A 12,838-nucleotide genomic window follows, 5' to 3' on the forward strand; every position below is an offset into this window, starting at 1 on the left:
ATGTTTTGGAGTTTAAAACTGATCTGTTGTGTAAGTTGTAAAATTATCTTAGAAAGACTTCTTCCATCAAGAGTTAAGAGTTCGAGCTTGACCTTTAGCTAGTTATGTAAAAGGCATTGGGATACAATTCATAGGCAGTGAAATAGTACGTCATAGTATTTATAGAGAATATCCAGTTTGGAGAAGGATAATGTGAATCTGTCATTTAAGAAGAAGGAAAAAAAGTATGAGTTTAAAGACAGTTTCAGTGGGGTAGCTTAGGTTTTCTCCTCTCTAACGCATCCCTCCCCACATGTGGAAATTATAAACAGAAAAACCCAAAGCTTCTAACAGAAACATTTAAATGTCCTTGAAGTTGGGCTACTGTATTTCTGTCCTTTGATTCAAGTTTTTTTTTCCTAATTTTTCTGTTTACATTTTTTGCTTTGACTCTTTTATACAGAATATATTGATTTCAATGACCCACATCTTATAATTCCACTGTGATTAATAAGTGATCTAATAACTTGTACAGAGCTAGGACTCAGTAAATCTACTGAATGCCATTCAATTCTATTTTCTTCAGCTAAATTTAGTTCCATTTTGAACCAGTAAATCCTGATCTGGGTGTGAATTCTGAGGGATTAAGTATCTGGCATGGTTTTCAGCTTGACTTGCCACTTTCCCTAGAGTGTTCTCTTTCTCTGTGCAGCTTTTTCCTTTTCACAGACTGTAAAATTCACTGATGTGCATTCCTGTTAGGGGTGCAGTTTTTCCTAATAGCAGGCAGACTGAGTGACTCTAAAGTAAATAATTGAACATCTCTAATCATTAACCAAAGTGTTTTCCCCTAGTAAGTAAAAAACCTCTGTGTTCTTGTTTTGTAAACCCTTTGGATTTAAATATAGTTTAATCTCAACCTCTTTAAAAAATTTTCAGTCATGATTTGGCCAGATGAAACATATCTCAGTGCCAAAAGCTAAAGACGGTTCTAAACAATTTTTCAACTTTAATTCTTTACATTAAAGTTAAGAAATATTCAGATTTACATATTATACACAGTCATATACCCATCACCAAGATTGAAGCAAGTATTAAGTATTGCGGTTTTATTAAATTCCTTTAAAGTAAGATGGAGGTGCCCGAGGTGACTTCAAGGTGGAATTTTTACACATAATGAATTATGATGAATTTGGCTTATGCAGTGGACTAAGCCCCAGTTCCTGAATGCTGGGCACTGTTGGGATATTAAGGCTGATTATAACGGAGATGGACTCTACTAGGACTCTTACCACCACCTTTAATTGCAGATGAAGTACAGCCGTAGAATAACTACCCCCTTTTATCCATTCTTTTCACTCCAACTCTACATTAGAACTATCATTTGCTTATTTTATTTACAGATCACATTCCCATACTTTACACTAGATGAGCTGCATGTGACATTAGCTAGTATTTATGGAACAGATACTGTATACAGAGCACTGAGCTGAGTTTTCACACATGTCATTTCACATAAGCATCCAGCCCCTTCTGAGGTGTAGGGACTGTTACTTTTCCCACTTTATAGATGAGGAGGCTGAAGGTTGCAGAGACACTAGATGGCCGTGTTCCCGGGCTCAAGCCCTGACATTGTCTCCAAAGCTCATTTGGTAAGCATTACACTAGGCCTCCTTCCAACTTGTAAACCCTCTAGAAGCCTCTCTCCAGCTAGACACCAACTCACATTCAAAAATACCGGATAGCTCCAGCCTGACTAATGCAACGGTGGAATGGTGAAGAGACTATGAGGCACATACTCTTGAAGGACACAGGACTAGGGCTTGAGGACGCAGTGTGGTTGGACACTTGAGGGCCTTCTTTTTTTTTTTTTTTTGGCATTTTATTTTTAATGTGTCAAGCTTTTATTTAAATTCCAGTTAATATACAATGTGATATTAGTTTCAGAAGTAGAATTTAGTGATTCATCACTTAGATAACACGCAGTGCTCAACACAAGTACCCTGCTTAATCTCTGTCACCCATTGAGCTCATCCCCCCCACCCACCTCCCCTCCAGCAACACTGTTCTCTGTAGTTAAGAGTCACTTTTGGGGCACCTGGGTGGCTCAGTTGGTTAAACGTCTGCCTTCAGCTCAGGTCATGATCCTGGGGTCCTGGAATTGAGCCCAATGTTGGGCTCACTGCTCAGCGGGGAACCTACTACTCCCTCTCCCTCTGCCCCTACCCAACCCCCCCCCATCATGTTCTTTCTCTTAAACAAAGACAGTATTTTTTTTAAGTCTCTTTTATATGCCCCTCTTTTTTTTTTTTTTCTTTCCCCTATGTTCACCTATTTTGTTTCTGAAATTCTATATATGAGTGAAATCATATGGTATTTGTCTTTGACTGGACCTATTTCACTTTGTATAATACTCTTTAGCTTCATCCACATCCTTGCAAATGGCAGATTTCATTCTTTTTTACACTAATACTCTATTATACACACACACACACACACACACACACACACACAGCACATCTTATTTATCCATTCAGCAGTCAGTGGACACTTTGGTTCTTTCCATAATTTGTTGTTGATAACACTGCTATAGACATCAGGGTGCATGTCCCCCTTTAATGTGGTATTTTTATATTCTTTGGGTGAATACCTAGTAGTTCAATTGCAGGCTTGCAGGGTGGCTCTATTTTTAATTTTCTGAGGAACCTCCATACTGTTTTCAAGCGTGGCTGTACCAGTTTGCATTCCCACCAACAGTGTAAGATGCCTCCCCTTTCTGTGCATCCTCACCAACATCTGTTGTTTCCTGTGTTGTTGGTTTTAGGCATTCTGACAGGAGTGAGGTGATATCTCATTATAGTCTTGTATTTCCCTGACGATGAGTGATGTGGAGCATCTTTTCATGTGTCTGTTGGCCATCTGTATGTCTTCGGAAAAATGTCTATTCCTGTCTTCTGCCCATTTCTTGACTATTGTTTTTTTGGGGTGTTGAGTTTGATAAGCTCCTTATTGGTTTTGGATTCTAGCCCTTTATCAGCTACATCATTTGTAAATGTCTTCTCCCACTCTGTAGGTTACCTTTTAGTTTTGTAGATTGTTTCCTCTGCTGTGCAGAAGCTTTTTATCTTCATGAAGTCTCAGTAGTTCATTTTTGCTTTTGTTTTCCTAGCTTTTTATATGGGAACTCATGATGTGTTTACTTAAGCAACTGTGGTGGTTTAGTGAGTCTGCTTTCTAGAAGTAGTCATTCTTGAGTTAGGAGTCTCTCTATTCTTGTGTGCTAGCTAAGTATATTCCACCCACATTCCTCAGTACACACCACATTTCTTGGTGCAGTCTATTTAGGAACACCTAGATCTTCTAACTTAAATGCTGCTGCTTTTCCTCTGGGCTTTTACCCAAGAAAAGGATGTTTGCAGTAGATACAGAACATCCCTTTCTCAAGGCTTGGGGGTTCCTCTACTATGGTCTTAATAGTGATATTTAACACAAAATAACTCCAAGTTTGATTTTTATTACCTTACCTTACCTTTCCTTCTTAGCTGATTGGAATTATTTTCTAAAAGTCTTTAAAAAAGAAAGCAGGGGCACCTGGGTGGCTCAGTCATTTAAGTGTCTGACTCTTGATTTTGGCTCAGGTCATGATCCAAAGATTATGAGATCGAGCCCTGTGTGGGGCCTTGTGCTGGGGGTGGAGCCTGTTTAAGACTCTCTCTCTCTCTCTCTCTAACAACAACAACAAAAACACTTGTCTCTGTCTTAAAAGACAAATATATATTAAGCTATTTCCTTGAACACTAACAGTAATATTCTACCTCAGGATAAAACTTATATTTCCATCATTAATCTGTTGCTGATTATCTAAACTCTCACCATTCTTATTCTTTGAAAACTTCTGCTCTTGGACCATCCTATGTAAATTGTTAAAATTACATTTTTGTCATAAACTTAATAAGTCTTAACCATAATTATAGCATGGAATCCAGTTATGACAAGTCATATACATCTTCCTGTTACCACTCCGTGACAATCTTGGTGTTTTCCTTAATGTCTTCCTTCTCAGTCTCTTGGATCCAAATGCAGCTCTAATAATGTATGTCCGTTTACTTTCATGTTACACCTACAAGACAGGGTAAAGAGAGTTAAGTACTAGAGGATAAAGTTACAAAATATGTGTTCCTTCAAAATGTTCACGTCTTTGCCCTTCTTTTCTCACAACTGTCTTCATAAATACTATTGAAAATTTTTAGTAAAACTAAAAATCTGTATATTTTGACAAATTTTAAATTCTTTATTCATACAAATTATGAATCTCCTGAAAAAAGAAGTTAGCTTATTTTAAGACCTGTAGGGATGTAAATGAAACACGTGAGTCTATTTTTATTTTGTCTTTGAGTTATGGTTAGGTTCATGTAAACTTGTAAGTCCTTATATGCAAAGTCTTCCCTTTTAATGTCTTTACTGTATATTTTATTATGACCAAAATTTAAGAGCTCTAACTCCTAAACAGATATTGTCATATGAGAAATTCATGACTAATTCAAGTCATGACTGCTTTTATCAGGTAATAGAAAAGACCAACAAATGACAGTGATTGGGAATCTGGCCTACAGGGGAACACAGGTCTAGACCTCATGGAAGCAATCAGTCTAAGCATGGGAAACATGTTTTCAGCATGGAAGGAGGAGGAAAATCAAATGCTGCCCAAATTTGTGCATTCAGCAATGACTTATTGATCACTTCCTGTGCTCTTACTGGTAAACTAGGTCTGTGAGAGGAAGGAGGCATGCTTTAATAGGGCTTTACAGAGTAAAATCACCTGAGAAATAAAATGACCTATTCTATTGCTTTTGATTTTTACATCATCATTTTGAAAAGTGAAGTGCCACATTTTTTTTAGGAGAATTTTCAGCCTTTTTCCTTTTTCCTAAAAACTCCTAAATTTGCTAATTTTATAAGATAGCAAATTAAAGTTTTCAAACCCAGAGATATATCCTTAATCAATAAGAAAAAAACTTACATTCTACTCAAAAATATTTAAATACTGCTCTTCCAGCTGCTTAATATAATAGATTTCTTTCTCAGCCCTTCATTGCCAAAGGTACTCCTGATTGTTTCAAATGTCCAAACTGCAGTGAGGGATCTGTCCCCATATCCACTCCAGAGCGGGGCAGGGGTGAGGAATGGCCCTTAGATTTAATCAGAATTGGCTTTAGTAACTGAATCAATCTGGGTTTAGATGGTAAGTTTTACTCTTTCCTTACTGGATTAGGTCTCAAAGCTCTACAGAATTGAGAGGAGAGGAGGTTGGTGGCTGCAGCTATTCCTCCTTTGGGATGAAGGATATTTAGTGGTTTGACTACCAGTCAGGTCAGCCAGGTGCCACCCTGTGTGTCCCCTTGTTAAGAGAAGTTATCCTCAGTGAGAGACATGTTCCATCAGGTGCATACCATCATGGACCCGACTATGCTCTCTCCCTGTGACATGACCGGCCCTCCTTTTTAGTACCAAACACAATTCACAGTGATGACAAGTAACTCAAACTTTCCCTCTTTCTTTCTTCTCTGACAGACATATGAAATTACAAAAAGTAAAGTTTGCTTCATTTTTCTTCATGTGTAGCAAGGCATTAGGACTACAAACACTGTATGAACTAGTTCCCTTCTGTTAGGTGTACTTGCATTGTCTCAAGATTGGAATGACTCAAGATTTCCATCTTCTAATTCACATTTATCAAGGCCTTTATTCACAAGAGGAGAAGACAGTATTTCATTCCTTCTTTCATTCACTCAACAGTTATTTATTGAGAGACTTCTATGAGCTAGACATTAGTCTGAAGATACAACCGTGAGAAAAGTAGGAAGAAAGAAAAAATTTCTTATATTCAACTCCAATGGAAGATAGTAAAGAAGGTGAATAAGCCAATAACATGGTAGGTTCTAGAGCTATTAAATGCTGAGCATAAAGATCAAGCTGGGAAAAGGGAAAAGTATAGGGGGAAAAGCTCATTGAAAAGGTGACATTTGAGAAATTAACTGAAGAAGATGAGAAAGACATCATATTATTAAAGAGCATTCCAGGTATGAGAACAGGAAGTACAACCACCTGAGGTGGGAACACTCTGGCACGCTTGAGCAGCATGAAGGCCAGTGTGGCTGGAGCGGAGTCTGCTACTCCATTCTCAGAGGAGGAGGTGGTCAGAGAGATCTAGGGGCTAGGTGGTCAACTGCTTTAGGAGTCCTCACAAGGACTTTGGCCTTGTGCCCATTTGGAAACCGTTAGTGGGTTATGAACAAAGTGACCTAGTCAAACTTCTATTTTAATAGGATCCTTTTGCTGGAGTGTTGAGAAAGGGCTGTAGAGAAGCAGTGTGGAAGCAGATTCCAGTTAGGAGGTTCTTGATAATTCAATCAAACTGGGTGAGCCAACAGGATGGACTTCCTGTGGGCTGTGAGGAAGAAAGGAGATGAGAGAGAGAGAGACAGACAGAGAGAGATATGAAAGGAGATGAGGATGATCCAGAGTTACTGGCCTGAACAAATGGAGGGGAATGCCTTGCTCTTTACTGAAACAGGAGAGACTGCAGGAACAGGATTATTTTTCATGGAAGAGGGGAAAGGAAGGATTATTAGGACCTCAGTTTTAGACATGCCATCTAATCACCTTAGATATTAAATAGAAGATCGAGGTCCAGGATCGAGACATAAGTTTAGAATTAGTCAACATTAATAATACATAAATCCAAGGGAATAGAGATGACCAACAGAGTGAACATAGATACTAAAGAGAGTGTATCCAAGGACTGAGATGAAAAACAACCCTAAAAGAAAAGGGAGCATTGGGATCTGTGCAGAATAGGAAGGTGGTCATCTGGAGGTAAGAAAAAAAGAATTTTAAGAGGGTGTTCAGTGCTGCTAACAGGTCAAATAAATGAGTTCAAAGAATTAGCCACTAGTTTAGTGTGGTGGTCGTCACTGATGACTTTGATAGGAATAGTTTTAATGGATCAGAAGTTGGGAAATAGCTGGTTGGAAGGGTTCAAGTGGGGGATGAGAAACTGGAGACAAAAAACTATGAACAGCTCCTTTAAGCAGGTTAACTGTAAAGAGAAAGAGATGACATGGCTGGGCGCCAGGAGGCACCAGGCAGCCAGCTGAGGCAGGACGGTCTTAGGGTCTGCTGACAGTCACATGCTGGGAGTGTGAGCATTAGCCGGCTATAGAGTCGGTGACCTCAGATGACCTTGCCTTGGGTAGACATAGAAATTTTTGAGATGTTTGTCACTAATACATTAGTACAAAAAAAACGATTAATCAAGCCAGCTGTTTTAATGTACAGATATTCTTCCGTTTTCACCTCTTACTTTACATCAATATTTTCTCCATAATTTTCTTTGAAAGCTAGTTTTTGACTGTAATGCTTATGAGTCCTCTACATTTTAATTGGTTGTTTGTATGCCATTCTTCCATCCTAGCCTAAGTTTCTTGAGAGGGACCATATTTATTTTACTTTACATATCCATCTCCTAGTTCAGCTCCTGGCACATGGCAGATGCTCCGTAAGTGGTTTTGCATGAATGACTCTTATGTCTCACATTGGTATATGAAGGTTGGTCTCTTCCTGAAGTTCCGCTGTTAATTTCTAAATAGAGATCGTGTCTGGTCATTTTGTTTTCCAGAATCCCTGTGGAGCAGGCATAGTGAGGACTGGCTCACTGCAGCTCAGTAGTACCTCTGTCAGCAGTTCATCTTTGAAAAGGACAAAGCGAAAAGCACCTTCCCCACCCTCCAAAATACCCCTGCATCAAAGTGCTGAACATAGTCGTGTGCTTGGTAATGTTATTTTTCCCAGTAGATATTATGTGTGTCTTGTTTCACATACACAGTAAAGTGAGATAGGTTATGAATCAGGTCTTTTTACTAAAAAACAAACTTAAGCTTTTAATTAATTTTAGTAATATTAATAGTCTGATTATTCTCACTGAACTACCTTTTTAAAATCTGCAACATAACAAAAAAATAATGATTGTACAGCTCCTTGATCCTAAAATTGAGCTTGAGATCCTTTGTGACACTCTGACTCCAGGATTGACTACCTGTAGGAAGGGGAACCTAAGGAGATTTTAGTTGTATTGAAGCTGGATGGTGAAATGGCTTCTAACAAAGTTAGGGCTATCTCTTCTCAAATTCTATAAAAATAAAGCTACTAAGGAATTGCTACATCCGTGAGTGTGGCTTGTTTCTAAGTTGTGCTGCTTCTGCCCTCCAGCCCTGCAGACAGGACATACAGTTCCTACAGACGGTGTTTTGGAAGCAAACTCTCCCGAGGAGCTGGCCAGCCCAGGTAGGACGCCTTTGTTCCACATCACGTAGTTACTGAAAAAGACTTTTCATGTTGGTTGAGGGAATGAATCTAGTTATAACTTAACTCTGTGTAGGAAAGAGATACAGATGCGTTGACTCTATTTCCCAAATTTTATATGGTGAAATGAAAAAATCTCCACCCTGGGTTGAGTATGAAACTGACAGAACTCAAAATTTCAGTTCCGTGATGGTACCTAAGACTTTTCTGTATGCAACGTCAGATTACCACTTCTTAATGTCCCTCCCAAAAGGTAGGACACATCTTAGTTCAGGATGTACCTTAGTGTGTTCACTAGAAAACTTACACCAAAGTGTAAGGTCCCGTTCTTCATGCAACTGTCTGAGGCATGAATTCAACATACATAGTGTCCTAATTCAGTGGTAAAAAATTGTTATCATGAAACATTTTCTATTATATGGTCTCATTTGGATTCTCCAAATAAATGCCTGTAAAAATAAAATAATTTAATACTGTTTCCCTATATTTTTAATAGTAGCTATTATAAGAATGAACGTGATAAACGTGGACATAAATGAATATGACTACTGTCTAACCAAAAATAGAATATTACTATGCCAGTATTTTAGCATAGGGATAATTTTATAGGTATGAAAATAGCTCAATATAACCCTACCTAATTTTTCTAATTAATATTCATAAATACAGGAGAAATTCAGGTGCACCCAAATGTTCCTAAATATTTAATCCTTAGGTGATTTTTAGGTATTTGAGACTGTGACATGTCTTATATAGGAATTCTCCTGTCCTCTTTGATTAAAAACATTACCATAATATAACTAGTCATGGTTTTTCTTAAGTCCTACCCAGAATAATACCAATGATACTGTTTTGTCCTACAAAGGAATTTTGTTAAATAATATCAAACTATATAAGTGACAGAGACGATTTGAAAGTATTAGAAAAAAGGTGTGAATGCTATTCAAACTTTGCTTGATATCTATTTCTCTTTCTCTTCCTTTTTCCCCCTAGTTACCTCTTCTTGTTTAACGCACGGATAATTGTGAGCTAACCAATCTGATTTCTTCAAAATGCTTCTTGTTCTCTGCTTGCCTTAATTCTGTTGTCTAAGTGCCATTTCCACAGATTTTACTTCTTTGGCAGAAGCCTCCCTTGGCCCTGGGCTCCCCAGTCACGAGCAGTGCACTGTGCCCAAACTGCTGGATGAAGCCCCTCTCTCTGAGGGCCCAGGAACACCTGAGGCAGCTGTAGCATCTCTGACAAGTAGGTAACTGGGCCTTTCCTGCCCAGTGGTTCAATGCAGATTAAGATTATCACCATGGAAAAATTTGGTTACTTGGTCATCCCTTGTGTAAAAATGTCTCAAAGAAATAGTAGTTTCCCCCTTTCACTTGAAATTCGATTATAGGTTTGGAGTTGGAATGTTTTCCCTAACCAGATAGATGAATATGGCAAAGCATGGCTTTGGGGGATTTCAGCTTTTCTTCTATTTGGCTCTCTGCTTTTTTGAGCAAAACTTTTTGAACTCTGTTATTTCCAGTGTTTAACTTTATGAATATAAAGGATTATATTTATATTTTTTCTTTCTTGAACTACTCTTTTGTTATCTAGGCATGGCTTATTTTCTGTAGTATTGCTTTTGACTGAGATTTTTATGTTAAGTTATTGGAATTGTTTTGTTACCAGATGGCAAAAATTTATAGTTAGGTAATAACTGTATTTCATCATAAATAATTTTATTCAGTTTTTTATTAGCTCAGAGTGAGTCATTATTTATAATTAATATCACATACTGCTTATTGTAATGCAAAATTGTGTGGACAGGTTGGAAGATAGTTTGAGAAGTTTCTAAAAATAAAACGTAAGCATTCATTGTCAGTACAACCCAGCAATCCCGCTCCTAGGTATTTTCCAAGAAAAATGAAAACCTCTGTGGATGCAAAAACTAACATGTAAATTTCTATAGGATTTTTAGTCATAATTGCCCAACATGAGAAACAACCCAATGTCCCTAAACTGAGGAATGGGTAGTCTATGATTAATCCATACCTTGGGGTACTACCACCAAAACCATAAAAAGGAATGACTACTACGTGCAATGACATGAGTGAATGTCAAACACATTATGTTAAGTGGGGGAGCCAGTCTTAATGGCTAGATGCTGTGTGATCTCATTCTTGTAAGGGCAAAGCTATGGGGAAAGTAGTTAGCAGAGTCCAAGGTTAGGGGCAGGGGATGATTACCAACGGACCTGGGGCGGTTTTGGAGATTGATGGACTTATTCCCTATCTTGATTGTAGTGGCAGTCACTCAGCTGTATATCTGTGAAAATGGGAATATTCCAAAGTGGATTCCAGAAGTGAATTTTACTGAATGTGAATTTTATCTCAGTTGTTAAAGAAGAAAGAGAAAACGGCTCTGTCTGGCAGCAACTGAAATAGTGTCTAATAGAGTGAGCATTTTTTGAATGAATAAAAAGAAATAGTTCACCAGAATAAATGTTATTTTTTAAAAAGATTTTATTTAAGAGAGAGAGAGAGCGCTTGAGCAGGGAGAGGGGCAGGAAGAGGGAGAGAATCTAAAGCAGACTCCATGTTAAGTGGAGACACCGAAGCGGGGCTCAATCTCAAGAGCCTGAGATCATGACCTGAGCTGAAAGCAAGAGTGAGATGCTCAACCGACTGAGCCACTGACGCACCATCCCCCATTTTTAAAAAAGATTTTATTCATTTATTTGAGAGAGAGTGCTCACCCTCGCTTAGGAAGAGGGGATGAGGGGAAGGGGATAGAATAGATATAATTTAATATGATTTTATTTTATCAAAGAGAAGGATTTCAATCATATCCAGGAAAAATATACAAAGCATCCCAAAAGTCTCAGTGAAATTATAAGCTTTAATTATTTAAAAGTAAAATGCTACAAAACTTACAAACATGTCTTCTAAAAGCTTGTATATAAATTTCTTTTTTACATATTACATTTTGTCAATTTTAAAGAATTTTTGAATTTTTATTTTTTGTTTCAATGTTGCTTTCCCTAGAAGAACTGAGAACCTTAAGATAAAAATATTCAAATCATAGGGCAGCCTATGATGGTGGCGCAGCGATTTAGAGCCGCCTGCAGCCTAGGGCGTGATCCTGGAGACCCTGGATCGAGTCCCATGTCGGGCTCCCTGTGTGGAGCCTGCTTCTCCCTCTGCCTGTGTCTCTGCCTCCCTCTCTCTCTCTCTCTGTGTCTCTATGAATTAAAAAAAAAAAAAAAACTTAAAAAAAAAGCATCTAAAAATATTCAAATCATATAAAGCTAAGTAAAGGTAAAAATTGCAATAATTAAACTTTTAAAAGATGACTTCTGTATTATTTTTAACACTTACACTTTGGAAGTTGTTAAATCTTGAAACTTCACAAAGATTTTGAACAGTGTGTTCTTTGAAAGTAAGTATTCTTCCCTTAAAACTTATGAAGCTGATGGAACACCTGGGTGGGTGGCTCAGCGGTTGAACATCTGCCTTTGGCTCAGGGCGTGATCCCGGAATCGAGTCCCACGTCAGGCTCCCTGCAAGGAGCCTGCTTCTCCCTCTGCCTGTGTTTCTGCCTCTGTCTCTCATGAATAAATAAATAAAATCTTTAAAATCTAAAAAAATAAATCTTTTAAATAAATTTTATAAAATCTAAAAACTTACGAAGCAGAAATATAATAGTTGTGCTATGATATTTGTGAAATTTATTCATTGTTCACAGCCCCTACCCAATCTTTTTTATTGTAGTCCTCAAATGTGGCCATCATACGTATAACAAATGCAAAACAAACTTGATTTATTATTTTTTGAAGCCTGGGGAAATTTGTGCTAGTCAGACAACCAACTCTAAAAGTTTTTTTGGAATTTTAGAATTTTAAAAAATAATCCCAGCCTTTCCTGAGACTTTTAAGAACAGGAATACTCTTGAAGCTAGCTAAATTTTTTTTTTTTTTGTAGGTAAGCCTGTGTGATGCTTGTAACTACCAAGTTACAAAATTTCAGAAAAATAATTTGAAAAGATTTTTGAAACATGTAACTCATTCTTTATACTGTAATTAACTGAGATCAGTTTCTCAGTGAGAGACTCCATACTTAAAAGAGTAAAATACTTTAAAAAAATTATTTATTTATTTATTTATTTATTTATTTATTTATTTATTTATTTGAGAGCAAGAGCATGTGTGCATGCCCATGCCCAGGAGTGGGGGTGGGGAGAAATGAGGGGTGAAGGATGGGGAGGGTGGGATAGAGGCAGAAGGAGAGATTCTCAAGCAGACTCACTACCGAGCATGGAGCCAAAAAAGGGCTCATCTCATGACCCTTGAGATCATGACCTGAGCTGATACCAAGAGTCAGATGCTTAACATACTGAACCACCCAGGTGGCCTTATGTCAAATACTTTTGTTGGGTAAGAGAGAAATAGAGATAACAATAATTTGCTAAGTGTTACCTCAGTTAATCTAACTTGCTGAAGAGCTTAATATATGCCAAGGGG

General features: G+C 37.8%; 1 protein-coding gene across 13 annotated transcripts in view; it reads left to right on the forward strand.

Moving 5' to 3' along the window:
• COBLL1 (cordon-bleu WH2 repeat protein like 1) overlaps nt 1-12,838 on the forward strand; it is a 160,394-nt gene that overhangs the window by 130,744 nt on the left and 16,812 nt on the right. For 6 of the 13 annotated variants that reach the window (XM_077883604.1, XM_077883605.1, XM_077883608.1 and 3 more), the window contains 3 exons: nt 7,658-7,811; nt 8,248-8,322; nt 9,448-9,585. In XM_077883604.1, the coding sequence (XP_077739730.1) occupies nt 7,658-7,811; nt 8,248-8,322; nt 9,448-9,585 (367 nt within the window). The remainder of the gene's footprint in view (nt 1-7,657; nt 7,812-8,247; nt 8,323-9,447; nt 9,586-12,838) is intronic. The other 7 variants (XM_077883606.1, XM_077883607.1, XM_077883615.1 and 4 more) reach the window with 2 other exon arrangements.

Source organism: Canis aureus, chromosome 34, assembly GCF_053574225.1.
Source record: "Canis aureus isolate CA01 chromosome 34, VMU_Caureus_v.1.0, whole genome shotgun sequence".
Classification (NCBI taxonomy): domain Eukaryota; kingdom Metazoa; phylum Chordata; class Mammalia; order Carnivora; family Canidae; genus Canis; species Canis aureus.